We start from the raw sequence: 27,000 nt of genomic DNA, 5'->3' as shown, positions 1-27,000 counted from the left end.
CACAAGTCTGATTCACAGAATTACAACAAATACCTTTAGTCAAGCAGGGAGTGACACAGAAGGACAGGAAGAAATACCAGCAATGAGAGGAATCTCATTCAATGACAAACCAGCCAATAACAATATGGCATTCCAAGTCTGAACAGATCTCTCATCGGGCACAAAGGAATAGAAACATTTACGGATGTACTCAGTTTGGCATTCAAGACTTCATCCTCCTTAAGTGAATTCTACCTTGGTGTGCTACATATAAGCATCCTCAGGATCAGAGACTTCTGGTCAGTGAAGGGAGCAGTGAAGTAAAAAAGCATGCAAGATCAAAGAACAAAATACTACTTCCTTCCATATAGATTGTGTAAATCCTCATTCCTCCTCATTGTGGTGTTATTATTTCCACTGTTGCTTTTCTTCTGTGCTCATTAAACCCACAAAAAAATGAATACATACCATATAAAACCATCACAGGCATCAGAGGGACAATTCCCTGCTCTTCCCCTTAAGGATCATTATTGGGCATATATATTTTTTATTTGACTGCAGAATTTGACTGTTTCTGCTACATTCACAGTACTGCAACAGGTTAGATTATCTATCAGTGCACTGGTACAAAACAGTACTGTATACTGAAACACCACCACAGTCATCACCATAGAACACTTACTGATAGTTAGGTAAACATGACAAAAATATAACATAGTTCAAAGTCTAATGTACTGTATTATCTCTTTGTTGTGTTGGTTAATTGGTAAAATTGGTCATTTTTCTCATGAGACTTCAGACATGCATCACAAATCCACAAGTCATACATCAAAATTGATCATATTATTGGTCCATCAAAATGTATGTCGAAACAACGTGATAAATAAAAAGCTGAGGCAGTCCGATAAAGAAGACAGTAGCTTAGTTTGTGTGGCAGGATACATTCTTGGCAATAACAGCACCTCATTATGTTTGGAAATGTTGATTATAACATAGATGACCATTCCAATCTGCATCAAAGTGTGGATCATGACTTCACTGATCTTGGCATTCCATCCAAAATACAATTATGGATTTTGTATACATATATATATATATATAGTAAAATTTGCAGTAACACTGTGAGGAAACATTTAATTCAAAAATGCAGAGCTTGTACATCCAAATATTTCAAAAACATTCCAGTCACATTTGTCATCACATTCATGAGTTAGTTGGAGTGAAGCGGCTGTTGTGGTAGCATAATGAGTCCACTGTGTGGCAGCATGTAGATGTGTTCAGTGCAATTCCTCCCCAGTGCTGAGGGCTGTTAAAATGACATACTGTAGCACATTCTGTGTCTGGCTCCCGACAGACGCTGATTTGGCTTCTTGCACACCAGCTGTAGGAGGGATTCTAAAATAGAGAGCTGGAAACTGTCCAGCAGAGTGTTAATCAAACTTGCACTTCAGCTCAAGGCTTTTACAATCAGAAAGGTTGCAATACAGCAAAGGACTTGAATCTTTAGTATGAGGTTGTGTGCACTTTTACAGTAAATGCTAGAGGAAATGTTCCCTCTAAAGTAAATAAGCAGTTAATAAGACAATGCAGAGGCAGTGTTTTATCTTTCCCGTCCAGAACTTTTGAAATGCAGTGCTGGCACAAACTAATCATTTACACTTTGGGATGGTACACTTTTTTACTTTATACTAACTATTTTCCCCCATAATGCACCCTGGGCAGTTAAATATGGACTGCATATGCTACTGGCTGAACTCAATTCAAATGTATATGATAAATAATGTATGCTATATGACCTTATTTGAACTGCTCAGCTAAAACTGTTTGTTGCTTCTCTGTGGTGCATTTATGAGTAATACTGTAATATCCTTAGGTCTGAGTATATTTTAAATATTTCATAAAGTGTCAATACCAGTAAAGTTTGTTTAATATAGAGTGTTTTCTATATCTTATTTTAGAGCTTCTGTCTGAGGCACTTCCTCCCATGTAAATAGACGCAGATAACTACTTCAGTCAGGAATCAAATGGCTCTTTAGTTTATACTATCACTGGATCTATCTATCTATAGTTGTGTTTCAGAACCAGTAGAGGTCCACAAAATATATATTGTCCAATATTCTTAACTGTTCACTCATTCAACATTTCACCAGTAGGCTGAATTCTCATTTCAGATATCTGTCACTTCATTTTGACTCCTCGAATCTGTTATTCCATTTTGACTTTCTGAAATCTGAATTGAACTTTCAGGCTAAGCAGGTTAGAGAGAAGCAGATAGAGTAACTTACAGAGCAGCAAAGAAGGATATTATTCTCACCTGGTTATAGGTGGACATCAAACACTCCTTCCTCCACTGTCTCTATATCCTCCTCAGCGATTACTGGAAACAGAAAAGTATGGAGAAAAAAGAGCAGAAATTCATATAACAAACCTGTTGACAGCAGGTGAAATGTCATGGTAAAGGTTACCCATGTTACTTTATGAAGCAGGTTCATGCTGATACAAAACAAAGGCAGCCAGGGCACTGCTTTTGCTAATGTTTGATGAAAACACAGCATTTATGAGTCATTGGCCTCGCTGTGGAGGGCCAATCACATTTCCATTGCAAATTGCAGTCCATTGTTTGGGAATATCTTGAAAATGTCACTGCTCTCCATGCTCGGAGGAATACAAAAGCCCCCTTCAGAAATTGGAGGTGTGATGGTGAAAACATGTTATGAAAGTCCCTCTAAGCTATACTTTTCTGAGAGAACGGGTGCACTGAATTGTGGCCTGAGAAGCGGAAGAATGTTCTATTTTCCTCCACTGCTTCTGCACATTTTCAGTTTGCAGTTTCCAGTCTTAAAGCAATAGTTAGGACTTTCACACACATACTCATTTTTGCTGCATCCTACCAGTGTGAACATCACTGGTGTGTGTTAAGGTGGGACATAAATACGAATACTTTTCACCACACTTGCTGTTAACATCATTTATCAATCCCATGTATATTCTCATATATAGACAACAGTTCCCATGTTGGAGTTAAGCAAGCCAAACTGGACCTGTGCCCGTGTGGTGATGCCTCTCACCTGTGTTCTGGAGGCTGGGCGGGGTGTTGGCAGGCGGAGGGAAGCTGTAGGATCTCGCCTGGAGGGCTGGCGGCGTATCGTGGCTGATGCTCTTGGTCCTTTTGCGGCACTCGACTGCCAGGCGACTCCGGCAGGCCTTGTGGCAGTTCACCCCGCAGGCTGGGAGGAGAGGAAGATGAGGAGAGAGCAAGAGGATTAGAAGTATAAGTGCAAAAAGATACATAGGCAGGTGTTCCAACACACACACATACATGCACACACAGCAGGGTTGACAACCATGGGGAGTTCTGAGGGAGCAAGGTAGAAAGAAGACTCTGTGCACACACAGAGGTGTCATCAGCAAACTAAATCTCAGCGCTATTTTACTACAACAGCATTGAGTGGTAACACATTTACACACTAATGCTTCACTGATTGACAGGTCTCAAATGCTGAATTGCTTTTATGATTGATCAGTCAAGTGATGACTGACTTGAGCCGTCACAGACAGTTCTGCAATTCAACATCTCCATTTCATTATCCTCTCTAGACAAATAGCCTCCTTTAGTCAGGCTGTGTGTTGTTGGTACTCCATCTCCCTCTTTGATGGTCAAGCTTCACTCATGATGAGGAGGTCTTGCTTGAAACAGGCAGACACTGGACCATGGAGCCTGTGCAGCGTGTCAGGTGCTGCTATGACTGATTCAGAGGTGTGGAGCCGTGTGAGAAGTTTGGTTTGTGAGGTCAAACAGCAGAAAATGTGGAACCACCTCAAACACTTTACTACATCTTGACTGGGATGTATGTCCAAAGAGAGAAATTTGAAGCTGGTGTAATATGAGAACCTATAAAGACACGTTAACCCTAAACTGATTAGGGTCAACCATGAGAACACACTGCCTCTTGCTATAATAGGGGCCAAACCCCTGGCATCATGGCAACTCTGCAACCCTGCTACTCATGAAGATGCCTCGTGGGGAAAGCCACTAACACACACACACACACACACACACACACATTCATAGTAGTTAACACAATTCACTCCTGCACAACAGAGGGTGATTCATTTCAATTATGTGGCTGCCTTTCTCTCTGGCTCTGTAAGTATGGGCTAACAATCGTAATGGGGATGGATGGCTGTAGGGGTCTCTCATTGACTTCATCTGGTCTCATTAATGCACTTAAACAAGCCAGTACACTCACACACTCCCAGTTAGAGAGGGGGGGGGGGGTGCATGGTTCAGGGGGGAGTGGGAAGTGAAGAGAAATCTAACATGTACACACATTTGTGGGGATGGATGTATGTGTGTATGGGGAGGGGCATGGATCTCTGTGTGTTTGTGTGTGTGTGTGTGTGTGTGTGCGCGCGTGTGTGTGTGTTAGTTCTAATAATTAATAATGAAGCATTATTTTGTGAAAATATATGTAGAGTGAGAGAGGCTGGAATTAAAATTGTTAGATTATCTTCAGGCAGAATGTGCTTTGGTGTTTAAAAAATGAAGCTATGATCTAAAAAGAGGATTTTGTCCATAACTGCAAAGTGCAGCTGTGGGCATGGCTAGAAACAGACTGCAAGACCTCAAAGGCCCCAAGGAACATTAATTACTCTAGTTGCTATGCAACCCTAGGTTTCAAGATATCTTGCAAGCTATTTAATAAACATTAGTTAGCCTCACTGAAGAAGTAAGAACATGATTTGGGAAATAATAATGGGCAAGAGAAAATAAGCACATTGTTGGTTGACTGACTGCTCATTTATGAATGTAGATATAAGACGTCCTCCGTTGTACTTTTGCACAGGAACTCTGCATATATACGCCCCACCAAGGTTTATTCAGCATTCACCACGTTTACATGCACACTATACTACAATTTCTGTCTGTACTGCAATCAAGGCAAACATGTATGGAAGGTCTACTGTATATGTGGGGGAGACTTATGGGATTCTGCCTTTCTCCATATGTACATGACACAATAATCAAAGAGTGTAAGTGTCATCATAATACGTCTCATGATTATATAGTAGTACCCATTCCAGTTACATATATGCTACTCCAAGTAAGTTTGCATTGATTTCAGTGTCATTATACGGTTTACATGACAGGAATAAGTGTAAACATAGTGACTGACATGACGACAGATTAAGTTTCACTTGCTTGGGAAAAACCTTTTTTACTTCTTCCCTCTAGCTTGTGAAAATAACCTGACAGGATTATGAGAAAAGCCTTCTATTTGATCACAGTCTGGTGCTTTAAATATATAGGAATTCATTAGAAGGAATTATTGAATAAGCCAGCTTATTCAATCTTCTGAATTGTCACTGTTGTGGTCAATGATGGTGTTTATCAGGCAGTTAGATAAGAGGCTTTTGTGTGTGGATTTGTAGATTATATTTGCTGTTTCTGCCTGGCTGACATTTCCTTGACACACCGGCTTTACGTACAGAAGGCGTATATGTTTGTAATTGCCAGGAACCAATGATGTCAAAGAGAATCATTACGTCTTTGAAGGTTGCACCCCACAAAGTAAAAACACACGTTTACACACAAGATGAGGGCTCACTTACCTTTACACTTGTACCCTTGCTTGTAGAAGCCCCATATCTAGAAAAAAAGAGAGGAAAAGGGCAGAAGGCAAAGAGTTTATTAGGACATGGGTCTTTCTTTAACACGTAGCATATCATGGTGAAGGTGTCTAGAACAATTGTGAGCTTTGCGGTGCTTCTGCGATGCCAAAAATACAGGCAAGATTTAACATTGCTGCTGTAAGAGATCTCCACAGGGGAGGAACAGATTTGTGTGGATAGTCAAATATCTAACAGTAATGGTGCATGGTAGGATATTAGAATGCATTTGTAGTCGGAGGAAGCGACACGTGAATTAAAAGATTTATCTATGAGAAATGGAGGGATTCTAGAGCATGAATTCTGTGCCTGGGAAAAGAATAAGAACTTTTTGACCGAGGGATTGTGCAGTCACCAAGGGTCGAACAAACCATTCTGGGTCCAGTACGCAGTTCAAATCACCTCCACTGGCCAAGATACCCCGCCCCCCCTCCCCACATGCACACAATCACACCAAATATCTCTTTGAAAGAGGGGCTGTCAAGGAATGCACCACACTCCCAGCTTGCAACTGCATTTCCTTGAACCAATAGCATTTCTGCAGTACTGATCTGAAGCAACTTCCACGTCTCTGCAAACTGATTTCAACCACCTGCATCTCGACATGGAAAAAAAATCCAGGGAAGAGGGGGACGCAGTGGAACATAGACAGAGGTTGGGTATGAGTGAGAGAGAGAGAGAGTGAAATAAAGCGAGGGAGGAGGTTGGCGGGATAGAGGGGGTGGAGGGCGAAACGAGATCAAGCAGGATGCAGGGAGTGCAAAGACAGTGGGGGGAACAATGACATGAAAGAGCCGAACTGGAGATCACACACAGCTCTGGCACATCTGAGGAGGCACAAAATATCCTGACCTCTTCCCACACCAGAGATGCACCCACAACCATACCATACAGACACACATTCAAACACGCATTTATACCTGGACACACACACACACACACACACACACACACACAGCGGGAAACACTAAGCGGAGCCAGAGGCTCCACAACAAAGAGATAACGGTTACTAAACCCAACGACTGCATCATCACAGCCCTGCCAGCTGACCTTTACTCTGCAGACAATAACACAATGAAAAAAATAACTCACTGAGTTCCTTTAAAAGGTTTGAGGCCTCAGGAAATTGTAAAATGCTTTACTTTACTGGGCTCCACTTCACTCTGCACCCACAGTTTGCTTATCAGTCTGATTTGGTCTTATTATGAACCAGAGCCATATATAGACAACATTTCACCAACAACTGATTTCTGCAAAGATTTCCCTACATTTATTGGACCCTGGACACAACGTTTACACAAAGAAAACTGAGCTAACTTCCAAAGGAAAAAATCTCTGTTAGAGAAGGGAAGCTTCAATTCTGAGTATATTGAATTCATTAATGTAATAATAAATATCACATTAATTATTGGTGAGTTCAGACTAATTGGATTCAATTATTTCCTTTAGCAGCTCTGTCCACTGAATCTGCATAATTATAATCAACAGATTCTATGAAACCTGACTGCTCTGTGCCTCCAGCTGAAAAATTGTTGCATCTCAGGGGGTGCAGAATATTCAGCACTGCGTCATGTGCATTTAGAAAAACGCACCTCTGCACCATTAATTAGGAGGTAAGACCAAAGGTGGCTTGAAGCAAAACAGCAGACGATTATAAAGATATACGAGAGCCACTGGGAGTAAACAAACTCTGTAATGTTTACAGCAGGCCTAGCTCAGCACATACAAAGTGTTAGTAAAACGCAGCGGAAATATTGTTTTTGCACAGCAGCCAAGAGCAGAAAGCAGGCCAGGGAGGAAGCAGCCTGTGTATCTACCTCTGGCACACACACACACACACACACACACACACACACACACACAATTAGTGTCCTTATCTTTCCCTGCTCACTACTCTTGGTTTCCCCTTGTGATGGTATGAAAATGAAAGGGCTTCCCCAAGAGTGTTTGTGTTCGTATGAATGTGAAACTGTTTGTGCCTGTGCGTATAATGAAATGCACTCTAGGCAGAATGTCTGACGAGAACAGCCAATTCAAGACCATACACAGGTGATATGATTTCAGATAGAGGCTTCTTAATGTGATATCAGCACAACATTTGACATTTTAATGATTTGATTTAATTCGACTTAGCAAATTTGATGTCTTGCAAATTGAATAAGGTGATAATATTTCACTGAATGAATCTAGTGATTACATTTGTAGGCTGTTACTGCACAACCAGATGTTACTGTTGGCACATCACAGTAAAATCCTGAATGAAGCCTATTTCATTAAAGGGAATGAAGACTTTTATTGTGAAGCAACAGCAGGAAGTCTTCATTAACAGTTGCCAGTAGTTGCTGAGCTGAGCTGGATCTGTTTTTCACACGATAAGCTGCAGATGCTTCATTGGCAACAATGCTTTGCGAAATTGGAACGATATTTAGTCTTGTACCTAAATACAATAGGTGCTCGATATAAATATATATATATAAATATATATAAGGTTGTGAGCTCAGTGACTCAGGGCCCCACTCCCACACAGGTTCTCATTAGCGCTGAGTGCTGACTCACTGTCTGTTCTAAATAACATAGGGCTCTTTGGAAACGATGTGAAGGGCCAGAGGACAACACACAGTCGCACGGATAAAACACTGCCACCGAAAAAGGTTATCAGCTTGCCCAATTACACTTCCTCCCATATTTCCCAGAATGCAACTTCAGCACTGTGTGGCTGTAGCTCAATGTAATTGGCATAGTCCTGACCAGAGAGGCGCCTAGAGAGCCTGTGAGAGATCTGACCATTGTGTGGCGCAGGTGACTGTCAAATAAGAAATAATGAAGTGTAGATAGTCTGTGAAAGCCACGAGTCTATTTGCCAGTGACCCTTGACCTCAATAAACTATGACGTGATTGATTGGGTCAGTGGAGAAATCAATGTATTTGATCAGGAGAACACAAAAGCAATAACAGAGCCACAACCATAATTTTTTGTTTAAAGCACCTATTAGAATGCCACTACTGTTGATTCAGTCGTAGAATTATCAGTACATGATTAGGTACTTTAGGTACAATCTACCAGGTACAAAAACAGATAGGTGTATACTCACGAAACCAGCACAGTGCTCGCAGAAGGTGGGTTTGACGTAGGTGGCCTCAGTGAAGGTGTGGATGAAACCCATCTTGCAGTTGAGCAGCGAGCTGGCTTTCATAAAGTAGTCTATCATCTCCTCCCTGCTGATCTTCCCGTCTCTGTAACCAAAACCAAAATTTGGCGCTGAGATGGCTGATTTAGGACAGATCGGAGCAGTTTGTAAGCTGTGTCAGTGTGTAAAGTTAATCTACTGTGTAAAGTTAAGTGTGCACAGTGTTTCAATCTGCTGAGGCTCACTGGTTCTTGTCCAGTTCTCCAAACTTGCTGAGGTAGGGGAAGTTGTTCCTGATGGCCTCAAACTCATCTCTGGAGATGTGGCCATCGCCGTCCGCGTCAAAGTTCTTGAAGACTGACTGTGAAAATGAAGTTGGGCGAAGATTAATTACATTGAAAGATATACAAATATACACATTGTTTTTCCCAATATGGATAATTCACCATTTCCAAAACATTTCCATTGACATTCCAGGAATGTACAAAACCACAATGATTGTGAAGAACTATATCATCTAAACACATATTCTCTATAATAGTAGAATTTCATTGCTCTGCATAGATGTTATTTATTATATGGTGACTGTTGGGTAAAGAACACAAGAAACCTGCCTCGTATTTACACTGAGAGCCAAGATTCCATGTAATCCATCAGTAAATTACAAACATCGGAAGTTACCAGCTTTTCCAATGGCCCTGCCAACCCTGGCAATTATGGTGAAAAATCGCTACATGTCCTAGCAATTTGGCCAAAGAGCCAAGAGTAATACACAGTTATCATGTCAAGATGGTGGTGGAGAGGAAAACAACAGATAATTCACACTTAAGTCTTTCAGTGCCATTACATTGGACATTACAGGTTGCAATTAGCTGTGTGCGTGCGTGCGTGCGTGCGTGCGTGCGTGCGTGCGTGCGCACGTGCGTGCGTGCGGGTGCGGGTGCGTGTATGGGGTTTACCTCCACCATCTTCTCTATGTGTTTCTTGATGATGGTCGGGTCGGCGTTGGGTTTCACCGACACTGCCCACTCGTCGATCATGGTGGGCTTGGGGTCAGGTGTGGGGCTGGGGCCTGAGTTCTGCTTCAGCCAATGAAAAGCCATGAAATGAATAAATACCTTGAGAATAATGCATACTGTATTCACAAGTTAAAGGCACGTCTGGTTAATCATGCTCTGTGAAAGGTGCCTGACTCCCTGCTTCTTACCGCTGGCTTGCGAGGTTCCCTCTGCAAGGACATCTGGTAGATCTCCTCCTCTGTGTGGTACTGGTCCAGAGACACCTGCACGACACAGGAAGGACACAACCAGCAACATACTAATGAGAAGGGAGGACTACGGGAACATCTTATAAATGTTCACTGATTCTTTTACACACAGTTTGAATCTAATCCCAACCTGAATACATTTTTTTGCACGCTTTGACTTCTACAAGGATTTCTAGAACAGATTCTTCAGTTCCCTGCACTCAGCATATAAGGGACAACAGTTGTTTCACACATGGATCATTACACATGAACACCGATGCTATGGCAACAGGTGAAAGAGCAGCATCTGTTTGTGCTTTATCTTACACAATGGCGCAGGCTTCCACATGCAGTCATCCATTGCATCCATTGTTTGCTACATTATTGGCTTTTATTGAGAACAAAGCTTTTACCAAGGTGAACGATAATGCTTATGACATAATAACCTTCAACAAAATCATTAATTTAAAGCCTCTGTCGTTGCGGCTTGCTTTCCTCGTCCGCATTTTTTGAGGTAGTAATTAACTTTATGCATTAAATCAAGCAGGCCTCAAGTTAGGCCATCTCCAATAAGCACCAAAATAAGCTAATTGGATATCGACTCTGTCTAGCAAACTTACCGTGTGTGCCTCAGCCCTGAAACCTGTCAGGTTGTTTTCTCTCATTTTTAGATGAAAAAAGGGGAGCCGAACCATAATCTCTAATGAACACCTGCAGTCGGATTTAGTAATTGATCTTTGGGGAGTGCTCAAACTCAGAACGGTCTCCTTCTTTTCTAAGTCAGAAAACCGTTATCTGACACACATACAGGGCTGAAGCTGCAACAGTACTGAAAGAGCTTTGTCTCTGATAATGGCAACAAATACACCACAGCTAGAGACCATTCTGTGTTATATAGTAAAGTTTTACCTAGTTGGTCTCCTAGTTTCCAGGCCTTTCACACTATCTCCTCTCTCCATTTGTTTTCTTTATGTAACCCAACTGTACTGTGTCAAATACATCACCTTATGGCCCAATCTGAACCAAAATTGAAACAAACAAAGCCTGAAAATGAGTAAGAGCCCAAATCCTACTGTAATTTAAAGATGTCATTGGTAAAATAAAGAAATTTTGCAGGTAGCTAATCTGTATTGTAAATTATTGTGTATTCAGAGAAGTAGTAAGAAATTAGACATAACTTTTTAACATAACAGCTTTTTTAGGTTTTAAGTTTTGAGCCCATAAGTCCACACTAACCGTGAGCAGGTTGAGCAGGTCGCTGTTGGCATCCACGCTGGGCGGCGTGTTCTGGATCAGTGCCAGCTCTTGAAGGATGGCGTACAGCTGCTGGGTCTTTGCCAGGTTGACCCTTGTTTTCTCTTTGTCGGCCCAGTCCTGCAGCGCCACGTGCACCGCTATCAAGTCCTTCAGGTGCACTCCCAGTATGGGAAAGCGGAAGCCAGAGCACTCGGAGAAGCGTTTGCGGTACTGGCTGTAGTTTCCACACGACGTCACCAGTTCGATGAGGCTGTTGAAAATCTGTAGGCCGAGTGGAGGCAGGACCATAGAAATTATTTGAGGAGAGGATAAAGAAAATAGAGGGAGCAATTTGGCAGCACATAAAACATGTCTCATGGGAGATTAAGTGGAATTTAAAAAAATCTGGAAATCTTAACTCCAGATGGATTTATGTAACAGTGAGGACTCTGTAACTTTCCCAACTATTGCTTTCAACTTCTTGGCTTCAACTAAAAAAAGACAGTGAGTAGGAGTAAAAAGCGTGTCCGACCTGATCTGATAAAAGCTTACAAATAATTTCATATCTTTCCCTTGCTAAGTGCACCAACATGCATAGAACGCAGTTTGTTGTGTGTGGCAGTGAATGTGAAGCTGGGAGAAATTGACCTGCGATGACAGTGACCGCACCTTGTTGGTTTCTGCACCAATGTGGCTCTGCGTGTCTTTGAGACGAGAGATGGAGCTGTTACTGAGGCCGCCCACCACTGCCATGAGTGTGTTGAAGTTCTGCAACTGCAGGAGTTTCTGTTGGGGTGGGGAGGGAAAATACAGTCACTGGGTGATGGTCAAAGCAGTGTATTATGACATACCCTGGTGACTGCGGCGAATGCAACGGGATACTATTAAGACAAATACCTGCTCTGTCTGCACTAACCTCTCTGTATCAAAGTTATGCTAACACTTTGTGAATGGCACTCTGCAGGGCTCTGTGCTGCCCTTCAGCCTGTGTGGCATCTGAAAATCAATAATGTTGCAGCTGTGATGCCAGAGGGTATCATTTGTTTCAAACACCCTTTGGAATCAATTGGCAAAGTGAAGGCAGCCCAGCATTGTGCAGAATGTATTCAGCTAAACTGCACGTGCATGTGGCTGGCAGCGGGGCCATTTTCCTGTCAACATGCCAGATCTCTCTGTTCTCTGCAAAAAATGCTGCATGTATAAAGGGTTAGGAGACCATCCAACCCCACATAGCTCCTTCATATCGTGCTGTATTTGCACTTTTCGACACGCACAGGCGGTTCTCAAATTCATCACAGTGAAGAAAAACCTAACAAGCAAGTGTTCGTGATGCAGCCCCAATAAGAAATTCCTAAAATGGGATGGACCAGCGTACCCGGAGGGTGGGAAATGATGGGAAAGTATTTTGAGGTTACCCTCTGTGCTGCCTGGCTGGGTAATTCTGAAAGCTGTATACTTATTTTTCTCTGCATGTTTGTATAAGGCAATATTTTGGAAGACAAAAATGATTTCAGACTGGCAAACAAACAAATCTAATCAAAGTCTGTCACCTGATCGGTTTTGATTCTGGAAGTCAACTAAGGAGATCACAGATGCTGGTGTGATTCTGGGATGATGGTGTTATTTAGAGAGGGGCTCAAGAGGGAGGCGATCTGTTAACCAACATTGCTTCACAAAACACTGATAAGGACCTGAGTGTTCTGAGGGGAGCGGCACGCTTTGGATAAGCTGTATTGGGAAGTGCCCTGCTGAGGTGTATTTTGACAGTTTGGGTGGCAACACCTGCTGAGAGCCTGGTAAATAAGTAATGAGTGCCTGACTGTTGTTCAGGAGATCAAGAGAGGCATAAAAGAGAAAGATAAACAGATTGAAAAAGGGATCGAGACATCTCGTAATGAAAAAAGAAAACGATCCAAAAATAGATTTGCATTAAAGGGAAGAAACAATGAAGCAGACGCAGAGCATGCTGGGTACTAGTATGAGTAAGGTGAAACTGTTTAAAATTCATCGTCAATACTGTTCACAATTGACTGAACCTGTGTCACGCAAAGAAGATGGAGGAAAACCCAGCCAATCTGACAGACCAGAACAAATTATAACGAAAATATAAGATGAAATACAATCAATTATAGTGAGGCCCAGGAAGCTATTAAAAGGGATGCTTCTGCAGTAACACAAGCATGTGCTCTGAGTAACCCATAGCAATATGTATGTCTGAGAATTGGCAACGGGTTGATGAGGACATTTCAAAAATAAAATAAGGATTTAAAACATCTAATGTTTTAATTTAGTCCTGAAAAGGAGGAACTGGCCTTTTTTTTAACATAATCGGCAAATCACAAAGGAAGCATCTGGTTATTTTTCCAGAATGCGAAAACAAGCCATTATCTCCTCGCAATAATAAAAACGTCAACTCATCTCTGGACAGAATCCATCTGAACTTCCATTCACCTTCACTGTGCCAAGAGAGAGCACAGAAAGCAGGAAAACAGGGAGACATTCGACTGGCTGCCGGTGTCGCTAACTTCACAGTTCTGACTATTGAGCTTCCAATGATCAGTTTGTTTCCCAGCCGGTGTGTGAGGGCCTGTTTGAAATGTGAAACGGTTGGTGGGCTGTGGGCTTCTGCTTAGGACTACGCTTCCTTCAGACAGTCACCCAGCCAGCCTTGTTTCCCGGCTGCTCGGGAACTGCTAGGGGAGTTACCTCTAGGCTGGATTATTCATACTGCATATTCATGTGTCATTACTGCATTTTCTGACTTTACTTCTTCCCTGGGGTTTTCTGTGTTCTCTCTCTCTCTCTCCCTCTTCCTCTACCTCTCAAATGTTGGGTGACTTTAAATGCTCTGTATGTAAAGGGCCTTGAGATAAACTGCTATAACTTAAGTTGAATTGAAGTTGAATTGATGTCCAAGACAACACTATCATCTAGAAACAAAAGGGTTTACTCATGATACATTACAAAAACACAATGGGGGCATATTATACCAATCTCCATGATTCATGCTTCCCATGAATCCATATGAAAGACCCCCCTCCACCATCTCTCCAAATGTCTTGGTTTACTCTCTAAATCTCTATTTTATGGTTTGTTCCACTCTTCCCTTGTGGCTCCACGCAATCTCCTATCTTCCCCCCAAACATCCCAACCATTGCTCCATATTAAATCCTTTGGAGCGAAGCAGCACTGCGCACAGACCTGTGCCACACGGATGAAGTGCGAGATGACGACTGCTCTCTGCGGTGCGGTGGGCTTGCTGAGCACCATGAGCTGGATCCACTGGGAGACGCTGTTGAAGAGGGTGATGAAGCGTTCCAGGATGGGGTTATCCACTGTGCAGCCATGCATCACAAAACTGTGGTAGTCCTGGAACTAAAGGAGGGAGAAGACATGTTGGATTTTTTGTGAATTTTGTACTAAATTCACTTTTGTGTATTCCACATTACCTAGCATTATGACTAGTAGTACAGTCATACTGCCCAAGTAGGTGATTGTTAATGAGGCATAAAACATTGACATTGCCAGCTTACACTCAGATCAAGACAGACAAGCTTTTGATTACCCAATCATCCACTTAATTTATCAATGTAGATAGCAGAGCGGCCATTTGGCTGAATCACAGATGGATGGAACCAAATCAGGTTTTGTTTTCCAGCCCATCTGAACCCAGGCATCTGTCAATACATGTTTGAATCAGTAGGCTAGATGCTAGATATTTATTTATTCATAACATCTAAATAAAAGCCAACATTTCTTTTTCAGGGAGACTGAGACTGAAATCGAAAATGGGAAAAATAATGGAAATTGGCAGAAAAGGTAAGTTAGAAGCAGGAAGAACTAAAATGATAGTGAGAGAATTGACCTCTTAACTAGAAACAAAACAGCCGCGTTGACAGGAATCCAGCTATCGTCATTGCTTCCCAAAATACATAAAATTACATCCAGAAAAGCAGATTTTAACCACAATTGCTTAGCAACAGCAATCAGCTCCCAGCTGGCAAAAATATATGAAGGCCGGAAATAGTCACAGGTAATGTCAGGGATCACTCGGTGAAGAAAGGTGAGAACTCTGCCTGGCACACAAACTAGAAAAACAGGCAGAAGCGAAAACCCAACAGGAAATAAATAAACTGGGATTTACACAACCACAGGAGCAAGATTAGGTTTAGGGTAATAAGGGGAACGCTCGAGCTAACAAAGGTAACCAAAATAACACCACAAGAACAAAACAACAGACCAACAGCAGAACAGAACAAACAGAATGCAACAAGACAAGAGCAACGAGAAGCAACTTTCTAGAACTACCAGAGAACACGAAACCAGACCAGGACAAAACCAGGACGGGAGACATAGATCATGGAGTCAAACCAGAACAGGGACAAAAAAATCAAAAGGAGTACGACACAAAAAAGGGAACAAGGGAACAAGAGACATGTAGCAGGCAGGGAAACGTAACGTAAGGACGAGGAAAGGAGGGGAACATGGAACATAGGGAAACCATGCAGACACAGGTGAAACCAATGAGTAACAATCAAGGAACACAAGGGCAGGAACAGGAAACATTATGGAAAACGATTACAAAATAAATAATACAGGAAATTAACACAACTGACAACAACAACACAGGATCATGAGAGAAATAATCACAGTGGATGTGTGTTTCTGCAGCTAAACTGACCAGGATCTTGCAGAAGGATTTGTACTCCAGGTAAGTGAGGTGCTCGGCCAGCTCACATGAGTCTAGGTGGTCGAACAGCAGAGACATTTTCCTCTTCTTCGACACAGATGGGACACGCTGGGTCACCTGTCGCTTCCATTTATACGATGGGCTGATATGGGGAGTAAAGCACAAAAAAGACTGAACGTTTGAAGTGTAACAACTCTACTTTCCTCTTTTGATATTGGAAAAATGCCATGAGGAATTATGGGGATCGGTTTTATAGCCACTTTCAGGTATTGGATATCAAAGCTACACTATGATGAGAGGCAAAACGTCTAAACTACCAAATCCAGCTGCATGAGAATCAACTTTTCTTGGATATGATAAACTACCCTGACTGCTTCAGGTGATTCTTTTAATAAAATGTCCACGGAAGAAAGAATGTCTATGGAATTTCAATTTATGTAAGGGCATTCCAGCATTTGCAAGGCTTCTCCAATGGAATTCTCAGAGGAAGTGTGGGTCACATAGAAATGGCTTTTATGGGAATGGGAGGAGTCAGTGACCTCACATAGCCCAGCAAAGCAATGTGGCAGAACAGAGAAGAAAGGCACCCAGATATAAACACACACAAAGACTTCAGCGCTCGTCCACTTACACACTCTCAATGTCAATGAGCTGACTCTGGCTTTGGTTGCCCTCGGTGTTCAACAGATCTTTAAGGTCTTTGATCTGATCTGCCAGCTCTGGGTTCAGATTGAACTCTGCCGGAAACTCTGAGATCCAGTACCTGGAAGGAAAAGAGGGAAAGAAAGAAATGCTCAGTGAGAGGTCGTAAATGAAATTATAAATCAGAGAGGACAAGAATGGAGGACAGGAAAGAAAGGACAGCTAGATTGGTACAAAACATAGTTTAGAAATGAGGAGAGAGGATGAATGACAGCTTTGTACTTGATGAGATGGCAGATTCTTGTCCGGAGCTCAGCAGCACAGCTCTCCTCCTGGAATCTGATTTCAAGGGTCAAGGTGCAACCTTCCCTTTGCCAGAATATTTACGGTTTACATTTCATATACGTTGTTTTTGAAGTTTATCAGTTGAATAAGGTCATAAAATTAAGTCTCTGTCAGCGGAATCACAGAGTAGGCTCATTATCAAGATCACACACGCACCATCAAGATCTTGATAGGTTGTGTGTGATCTTGATGGTGCGTGTGTGATCTTGATAGTGTGTGTGTGTGTGTGTGAGCAAGTATGAATAATGTCTCATACGGCCTCCACTAGAGTCCTGTCTCTCACACGACACCACTAAACATTCAGGACATTTTGGGATGAACAACATCAGCTGCAGCCAGGAGAAGGATACTTGAGCACTAGCTTCTTAGCCATTTCAGTTGAGGGGATGAACCAGGGGTGCATCATGAGGAACATGCGAACCACGGAAGCATCCTTCAAAGTGCCCTTCTCATCTGAAACAGGGAAACATTACATTATCATCTGGAAGGTATGAGAACCCAAACATTGACTAATCAGATACATACATCTTTCATTTCTATGTAAATTTCAATACATTTCTAAAAATAAATCATTTGATCAAATACAAATAACAAGTGACCAACCAAAGGCTTGTATGCAGGCTTCCACCATCTCATCCACTGTAGCCGACTGCTCTGCTGATATGGACTGCATCATTTCTTTCCTCTCTTCCCTTTTTTTCTCTCTCTGGTTTGGGTCTTGTGCCTTGCTACACACAAAAGGAGTGAAAGCATAATGAAATTAGGCAAAGTCATGCAAATGAGGATAATTATGAAGCACTATGTCAAAGGTAAATAACCAGTGCTACATATTTAGAATAGGTATGCTTATTTCACATCCCGCTGAGACAATCAGTGGCTGTTAATGGTGGCAGGTTGATATTGTCAGTGAAATATAATTGGGATATCTGCCTGTCACTGTTGACTGACAGCATATTCAAGGTGCTAATCAACATCATACAACTCAATTGCAATCTCCACTGATTAACTCTTGTATATTCCTGTGTCGATATATTAGCTTGTGTTACAACAAATTGTTTATAGAAAGTGATCCAATATTCAATTATTAGAATTTTAACATTTTAACATTGAGAATAGTCCAGTTAGTAAATGTAGGTTAACATAGATCTTATCATTAATTTAGACATACTGTATAAAAGTCAAAGTAATTGCTCATGTGAATGATGCTAATTTCCTCCCAAATCAATCAATTAATTGACCGATTGAGAGGTGTTGCCCCAACAACAAGGGCAAATACAGAAGAATAGAAGTACGGAAGTCTTTATTTCTCCTACACTTAGCTGGGGCCATTTGACACAATGTGGACGAGTAAGTGTGCATTAGAACTGTGATCGACCTCAATGTGGTATTGATGATAAACCACCAGCACATTGCAGCTGAAATTTTCAGGCAGGAAGCCACAACATGGAATAATAGATATAAATCACATAAATTACGAAATACAACTAAATCACAAGTGCAAAAGACGGTATCAGCACAGACTAGTTTGTACTAGCCCACTGTTTTGTGCAGTATAAAAAAGTCCCAAAAAATCATTTACTACCATGGCAACCAGAACCTAATGCAACTCATGCATTCACATTTTGCATTATTTTTAATCTATAGTAAAATTGCACCAAAGACCTTTTCCACTTGCACCAACAATGGCGACGATTTTGTCATTGAAGCGTGGTTGCATTGGAATGCATGAAGACACAGCAGCAGCATACATGTGTGCGTGCATGTCTAAGTGTGTGCACATGTGCCTGACATAATGAAGCCTTCCACTGCGCTATCTCTGCAGTGGGTGGACACACTCAACTACAGGCTTCACGGGCTGTCTCAACCAAATACATGCACGCTCGCACACACTCTCTCACACACACACATTTATTTCTGCAAGGATGGAAGGAAAATAAGAGTGGGATAAAATCCAAAAGTATCCATCATCAGTCATAACATCAGGCAGCGGGAGTGAAACAGAACATCTGAGTGAATGATGAGTAGGAACAAGAGGGGAAACATGAAAGATTGAAACACAGCGTGTCTCTTTAGGAGGAACATGGTGAATTCAGAGACAGTACAATGTGAAGTTACTGATGCTCCAGAAACAGTACTTGACCACATTCAGTATAATGTCTCATTTTTATAGTATATACTCGTACTACTAACGCTAAATTCTCCCAGAATAGATTCTGCACATTAAGGGAACCATGCCCATAACAGGAAGGCAAAGGGTGTAGCCTGAATCTATTTAGAGAATTGATCCATAAGTTCAATAGTGTACAAACATCAAATTCAAAGCAATTTAGCAGTTAACTATTTCTGAACAATCTGTTTCTAATCTATCTGCCTAGAGACAGAGGATACACAGATAGAGTCTGAGGTAAGCAGGGTAGAACGTGATTGTTCAAAGACACAATCATGGGTAGCAACAATGTTCCCTCTAAGCTGCGCGCGTGCGCAATCGCGCACTACTTGCACATTCTCAGCGCACAAGAAAATCTATGCTGCGCATAAAATAAAATTCAACATAAACTGTAAATGAATTAGACCAATAACCTTTTTTTCTGTACCATTTTGCAATGTAACTCATTGAGTGACAGGTGTCACTTACGCTACGCAACGATCGCGGACAGCACCCCCCCCCCCTCCTCAGATGTTGCTCACAGTGGTCCTAAGTGTGCTCAAGAGGGAACATTGGGTAGCAACCATGCAAACAACTGATATGTGCATAATTATTTGTGGTTTCATCATTGTGAGGACATGAACCTCTCTGTTGTTTCACTTCTGTGTTTTAACAGTGCTGTTGTTGGGTTCTAAATGATCTGTCCTCATGGGGATGGGAGTGTACAAAGACCCATCTGTTCCCACCACCACCCTTTTTGCTGCCTTTTTGCGAAAACACACCCAAACCACAAACTGAACTGCCACTGTGGGAAAGGAAAGGCAGCGGTGCGCTCAGTGGTACCTGTGCCAGGTCTGAGCCTGCTGCTCACTGAGTCGAGTGTGGCACTGCGGCACAGCCTGAGACTGTCTTCAGGATAATACCATATTGCCATTCAGGGGAATACATTCATCATCCTGCTGACAGGAGTCCTTTGTCACTTCTCAGAGAATCTCCCTCTCTCTGTCTCTCGCTCTCGCTTTCTCTCCCTCTCTCCCTGCTTTCGACAGTATTCAGTTTGCACTTTATCCCTCACAAGCCCACAGTCCAGTTTCTGATTCTGCGTCTAAAACTGTGTGCAGGTGGGATTGATTGTTGGGTAGAACATCCTGTGATGGCTTTGGTGTCATGTTTGGTTGCCTGGTGACGCTGATCGAGGACAATCGATCAGGCAGATCAGGGGGTGGGATGGGGGCGCAGCAGGGATAAAGGGATGCTGATGCCTGTCTGGTCAACCCTGGTCATGCACCTACGGCTGTGCACTGCTGTGGGGGCTTAGTGGGCAATGAAAATGTCACATCCTCTCACCAGACACAGACAACTTCTCGCTAATGTCCATCTCAGTCCCCGCAAACGTTTTGTCACTGTGCATATGCATCCTGTGATGGGATCATAAGAAAGAGCTGCTGACAAAGAACATTACATACATTCAGGATCATATTTATGCAAGACTGACTGCAGCAGCCTGTAACAAACAAGCTCATGGGCGTTTCAGTGAATGATCACTGTTGCAGCACTGCTGGCTGTGTAGAAAGGTCACTAAGTCGCTGTATAAATCCAACACTTCCAATGCTATTTTCTGTCTTCAAATCAACAGATGTGCTAATTCACGAACCAAGCACAGAGATAATGTTATCCATCCTGCTATTGGTATTGCCTCATTTCCATGCCAATAAATACTCTGACACACAGTCTCCATACAGCTATTGATTGCATTTCGTCTCCCAAATGGCATTTTGTTAGAATGAGTTTGATTGATATTGATGCGGATGATGACCGTGAGCCAAAAGCTGGATGCATTTATTCAGTCTATTAGCTTTCAGCCATCCAACAGGCATTAAAATAGCTGTCACATCTTTAGCTGTGGCTCAAATAGCACAATTTACATCTTAACATCTCAACCAGTTTGACTTGTGGGCAGCTGTGTCTTCCTCCGAGGATCATAATTTCAGGATCATCATGTTTTCCTCATCTATCAAACACAGACACACTCACACCATCCTATTCTCAAGCTCAGCACCCCCCGTTGGTTTGTTTCAGGAAGTTGTAACATGGGTGTTGCACGATAGGACAGATATAGTCCTCCAGAGGTGCTCAGAGAGGCTGGTGGCAGGCTCTATTTACAGACTGAGCGCAGGAAGGGGAAACATTTCCTTTTCCCTGGACATGCTGAATGCCACAGCGGTAGGTGGGCAATGGCTGCAAACTGAGATTAGCAGCTACAATCGCTCCTCTGGGAGAGAGGGGGCAAACAAGAGAACCGAGCAGGAGAGAAAGAGAAAGACAGGAAAAGCGCATCCTCAGTTTGCCCTAACCAAACATGGAAACGGGGGAGACATGTTATGATGGAAAACACAAAAGGAACAAAAACACCAACCTCTGCAAAACAAGGTGAAGCAATCATACTGAGGGCAAACACAGCCATCTATCATAAGTTCAGAGATAAAAATATGTCACAATATGTTCACACCTTTACACACAATGTACTGCCTTGGAAGAGAGAGACCAAAGTGTGAAACATGTTTTACAGCCTGAGGAGTGAAGATTTCTGCTCGCTCCTACCCCAAACACACCACAGTGAATCCATTGTGTTACGCTGCTCTGTGTACGCGCTTCCTGCTCAAACTTCTGTCCTTTACTAGTTGTGAAAGTTTGCTACATAACAAATACCGGAAGGGTGTGTGTTGGTATGTGTGCGTGGTTTGTGTGAATGCGGTGTGTGTGTGTGTGTGTGTGTATGAACTTGTCCACAATGGTTTTGTACCGTTACAAACAGCCCCTTTGTAGCCGGTTCAGAGCTGACTGTAAGGGACTCATTATGCTCATATTTGTCTCATATTCTGCATTTGAGGGTTTTTTTCTTCACACACACTCAGTTATCTCCCACACACAGCAACGCGCACTTCCTACTCAAACCCTGGCTGTGTGATGTGATGCGTGAAAGATGAGACCACAGGGCGCTGGGCGTTGTGTAAAGGAGCTAATGGGACAAATCTTTCGCAATAACCCGTTACCATTGGTCTCTTTGCAATAAACACCAACGTCTCTCTGTCACTTTCTGAGCTCGCCTTGGCTGGGCTTCAGTTTCTCTTCTTTCTTTTTTTGCAGGACTGAAGTCAGAAAGTTCACTTCCTGTTGTTCCAGAAATTACATGCAATGACATCAGAGAGGACTGAATACACAGAACATTTAGCCAGGGGTTTGTGAGTAGCTGGGATAACAGATGGATGAATGGATTCCACTTATACTTCTTCTGTCAAAATATAGATAAACATTACTCCTTACTAGTTGAAGGATGAAAGTAAAACTATTCTACTGTAGTTGTTGTCTGTTAGAATGCGTTTAATCCATCTTAACTGTGAGGAGGAGCAGGATAGTGGATAATGAGGGTAAAAGTCACCAAAATGCAACACAACCAATGCTGAAATTCCCAATGATAAGTTACATTGTTATTCTGAATTCCAGCCTACAATTCTCAATGCAAATTGAGGCTATTTTCAGAACGAGATAAGACAATGCAGCTGCAGGAAACATTGGTCCAAAGCAGCTTCTGCTAAAGATTAGACACTGTGTTTACATGCACAGTATACTGCCTGTACTGGGATTAAAATGCCTGCTTCATTTCATTTCATGACGTCTACACTGTAAAAGCTCCATTCTCTGCAGAGGAGGGTGGTTTCACTTAACATCCACAATCATTTCCTGTACTGTATTTGCAAACACCGTCTAGCAATCAGTTGATAAATCGCAGGCAGAGGTTTGTGTTCCAAGGATTGACAGAATGAAAAACCTACAAAGCTATAAGCAGATTTTCTTTGGCAGCTGCAGGACATCACATTAGTTACAGTTCCCTTTTTGAAGCCGTGCCTCACACCTGTCAGACACCATCAAGCAAGCCCAGCACTGTTCACTGGAACCAAGACTAATCACCAGCATTGCTTCCAGTGCACTGCCTTCTGTGATCACTGGCATACAGCAGATTCTGCCTGTGCTTCAATCTGTCCTCCCACCAGCCTCTTCCAAGGTTGTGTCTATTGCTGACTGACTTCTATCCAGCCAGAGTCTAATTTTGTAGCCACTCAGGTCTAACTCTTCTCCTTCATAGCTACATCCCTCATTCCTCTATTGTGCTTGCTGCCTCCTCTTTTCTCTCTCTCTCTCTTCCTCTGTGTTCAAGCAAGGCCTTTAAAGGTGAGGAGAGCACGCAGAATATTGACAGAGTGAGATCGCACAGGGTCTCTGGCCTTTCACGGCAGGGAGTTCAAGGATTAAGATGGGGTGACGGAACGTCAATGCAAATGTAAGAGTACAGGTGACTGAAGGCAGCATTGTATCTTTGTGATCTCTTATGATGGTTCACCTTGGTGCATTTCTTGTGTTGTGCTATTAAAAACCCAAATGACAATTTTCATGAATTCTGTGGGAGAGACAACGCCAGAACGCCTGAAACTTCCTCCAGTTACTACCTATTTTTAAGATCCAGAGATTCTCTCGCCTGTCTCTTATTGCGATTTCTCTCACACCCTCCACCTCCCTTCCCCCTTCTCTATGTTCCCTCTGTTTCCACAGGCCGCAAGGCAGATAAGGATGTCCATGAGCCTGCTGTGGCCACCCGACTTCAAGGGTTGAAGTGTAGAATGACACTGTGTAAGGGTTACACAGTGTCATTCTACATGATTCTGTTCCTAGGATTATTTCATTCATTAGGGAAGCCCACCATCCTGCCAATAGAGGGAAGTTAACATTCACTTCCAGTACCTGTAACATCACCTAAGGCAGGTGATTTCCATGTGCTCTACTCCTAAATTACCATCTCAGCAGTTCAAATACACCCAACGTGTTGGGAAGACGATTTGCATCTTCATTTGGCCTCTCTGCTTATTTATTCACACAGAAGCTTGACTGGCACATGCATGAATAAGCCTTACTAATGGAGTAAACACTTTTCAGTTAAGTCACCCTAATGCCTGATGAATGCGGGTCAGGGTGAATGCTCATCTGTGGTGCAAAAATTGAGAGAGATAATACACGGAATTAAGCAAATGAAGTAGTGAGAGTAGGGATGAATAGATGGGTTGAGAGAGTGGAAAGTGAGATAGGGACAGCAGCAGAGAGTGTGTCAGAAAAGGCAAAGACCTACAACACCAATCTGGCTGAGCTGCTGCCCCCGTCTGCCCTCTGGAATGACTTTCTTTTTGCTTTATTTTCCTGTATTGTAGATTGATTTCTTTCCTGATTTATGTTCTTGTGATCTGCCTTTGTTTGGTCCTTCCTCTCCTCCTCTCCTCCTCTCCTCCTCCTCCAACTAGATTTGTTGCTGTTGGTACTTTGGCATAAACGCTTCAAAAGGGATCCAATTATAACTAGCTTCTGTAATAAACACAACCCCAGAGCAGATAGAGGTGCGAGGGGCTGCAGGCACTGGAAGTGATGCTAAATATCAACGGCGGTCGCACCACAGGCCAGGCCAAGTAATTGCACTGCGGCAGAAGAGGAGGGAAAGGAGCAACGGATATGGAGAGGCTTCTTTATCTTTCCTATTTTATTTCATCACTAATATTGAAGCGCTTGCTTTCCTTTAAAGCTGCATTTCTTTTCAACTGTCAAGTACCACTTGATTTGTTGTATGTGAGATGGCAGAGGCGACAGGGCACCTTTAAGCTAAATGACAAATGCACCTGTCTGCTGAAATGGACCTTGTGCTGCTTCTCTTTGTCCATATCAGATACTGGTGTGGAAACAAGTGCACACACAGAGAGCTTGTCCGATATTCAAATGACTCAACATTTAGCAGTAGTTAAGCAACCTGCTGAGCCAGTCACACCTGCCGAAATGAAACATACAATACTGTATGGCTGACTTTTCTGTTTCTGTCTCACCCACTCCCAGCAGGACATCACGATGCTGCTAAATGCACTTCATGCTTTCCGGTGTCCCAACAAGCAGAGAGGTCAGGGCTTACTAGTGAAACCGTGCTACTCTGACACCAAAAGCTCTCTAGATACAAGCTGTGGAGCAAGTTGATCATCAGTCCCTACAGTGTGAGATGCCTTGGCAAACCGTGGCAAACAATCCCCCTGAAGCTGCAGTCAGACAGCTGCAGCCTGCATCAGAGAGTGCAGATAATGAGGCTTTTGAGTGAATATAACAAAGTAAGCGAGGTTAGGCTGAACTCTCACTTCTCTAAGTCAGCAGCCACTGGTGAGATGCAAACAGCTAGAACTAATTACAATCTTCTTTTGACGTAACTGGCATCTTTTTTGGCTCCTTTACAGCAAGCCATCCGCCCAAATATATTCCTCTATCTATATCCTTCTTTGCACCCACGACATTTTAAAACTTTGCATATCAAAAGATTGCTCATATAAATCCTCCTGCCAGGCAAAGCAGAATAATGGCAGAGTTCCCCGAATCTAATTTTAGAGTTAGGAGTTCCTCCATCCTCCCCATTCCTCTCTTTCTCTTGGGACTTGATCCTCCCCCTTCTCAATAATGAGTGTGCACAGGAGTCAGGTTAAAAGACATTGATTTGGATTCTGGTGCATGTATTTCTCTGTGCCAATGCTCCTGCAGCTCTGTGACGGGCCGGCGTATCGTGCTGTGGCTTTGTGCTACCTGTTATACCCATAAAGATCATGTGTTCTCCCATTCACCTCTATCTAACCTACAAGTCATTTGATTGTTTATGAGCGGTGGAGGCCATAACACTGGCAATCAACCTACCAAACTAACAATCCACTGTTGTTGCCATGTTGATAGCCCAGCTCAGAAATAACACAAACTGCAGCTCAGGACCACCACAAACTCTCTTCTCAGCAGAATGAATACAGTATGACTCACGCACGAGTTAACATGAAGACTTAGACTCAGCCTGATGCTGCTGCTGCTGCTGCTGCATATGCTTGGCTGCTGCATATGCAAGTCTATGCCTGATTCTACACTCATGTTGCAAGACTTTGTGTGCATTTCATGTTCCTGTTCGTATGTGATCATATTTTAGCCAAGACAACAGGACACACAAAAGTTAGACATCCGTGCATATTTTTAAAAAAAAAAGAAAAAAAAAAAAAAAAAAAAAGGAGAACGAAAGACATCAAACATCATGCGTAAAAATGGCCACATCATTCCATGAGTTTGTCGTAAAATGTCACATCTCCTACCTTTACAATTTGAAGACTCTCATGTTCTTGAAAGCGAAGCTACAGTGACAATTCTCCGGTGTGAACTGAAGCGAATAGCGTTACATCACCACTACCGCCGAACTTAAAAACGCCTGTTAGGCTGCGAAGTGGGAAGACCCGGGGTCCTGCGGCGAGACGCGCCAATAGTCCAAGTCCACATGAAGTCAGAAGAAGGGAGACGCTCCGATCCCTCAGAGTTGATCCTTGGAATCGCCTAAATCCGACTAAATAACCTTAAAGTGTAGCTGCACTCGGATACAAGTTGTAGCTCTGAAGAATGCGTGCGTGCGCGCGTGTATGAGTGTGCGTGTGTTTGTGTGTGTGAGTCTGGCGGCTCAGTCATCAGGTCGCAGCTGGATCACATGCCAGCCTCTCGCGTTCCAGCTGTGCAGCAGCAGCAGCACACTGCAGATCGAGTCTCAGTCCCGCCTATGAGTAGAGCAACTGGAACAACATGATCGGTCCACATGCTCACAATGGGACTACACACATTACGCACCACAAGCATTCTGCACTTTGATCGTTGTGTGCTGCGTTCATAACGGTTCATTAAACTCGTCCCCGTGCTCTCAAAAATGCATTACGTCATCATAAATCATAATAGCAGAGGTTGTTTTTTTTTGCATCATGAGCCAGGCAGCTGCTGCAGTGTGGGGATGGCGGGCAACGGGCATCAAGTGTGTGTGAGCCTGCATCGA

The 27,000-nt window shown here is 42.8% G+C and overlaps 1 protein-coding gene across 4 annotated transcripts; it reads right to left on the bottom strand.

Moving 5' to 3' along the window:
- On the bottom strand, positions 1-26,819 carry LOC142993079 (RAS guanyl-releasing protein 2-like). 4 transcript variants are annotated; one of them, XM_076143708.1, is made up of 17 exons: positions 26,282-26,819; positions 17,540-17,664; positions 17,287-17,389; positions 16,874-16,930; positions 16,581-16,712; positions 15,941-16,091; positions 14,461-14,634; positions 11,929-12,045; positions 11,260-11,541; positions 9,985-10,059; positions 9,737-9,859; positions 9,023-9,138; positions 8,742-8,883; positions 5,593-5,629; positions 3,048-3,206; positions 2,294-2,356; positions 1-1,374 (listed from the first exon to the last, which is right to left on the bottom strand). In XM_076143708.1, the coding sequence occupies exons 2-16, from the start codon at positions 17,610-17,612 to the stop codon at positions 2,298-2,300; spliced, it is 1,800 nt and encodes a 599-aa protein (XP_075999823.1). In that variant the 5' UTR covers positions 17,613-17,664; positions 26,282-26,819; the 3' UTR covers positions 1-1,374; positions 2,294-2,297. The 4 variants fall into 4 exon arrangements, with proteins under 4 accessions (XP_075999823.1, XP_075999820.1, XP_075999824.1 ...); XM_076143705.1 differs by having other exon boundaries at positions 1-1,394; positions 26,282-26,818; XM_076143709.1 differs by having other exon boundaries at positions 1-1,394; positions 9,737-9,856; positions 26,282-26,817.
- Between the last annotated feature and the right edge of the window lie 181 nt (positions 26,820-27,000).

The sequence above is a fragment of the Genypterus blacodes genome, unplaced genomic scaffold (genome assembly GCF_046128005.1).
Source record: "Genypterus blacodes isolate CSIRO-AG114 ecotype Tasmania unplaced genomic scaffold, CSIRO-AGI_Gbla_v1 ptg000027l_1, whole genome shotgun sequence".
In the NCBI taxonomy this organism is placed as follows: Eukaryota; Metazoa; Chordata; class Actinopteri; order Ophidiiformes; family Ophidiidae; genus Genypterus; species Genypterus blacodes.
The sequence above is the reverse complement of the archived record's forward strand: the minus strand, read 5'-3'. Positions and strand labels throughout refer to the sequence as shown.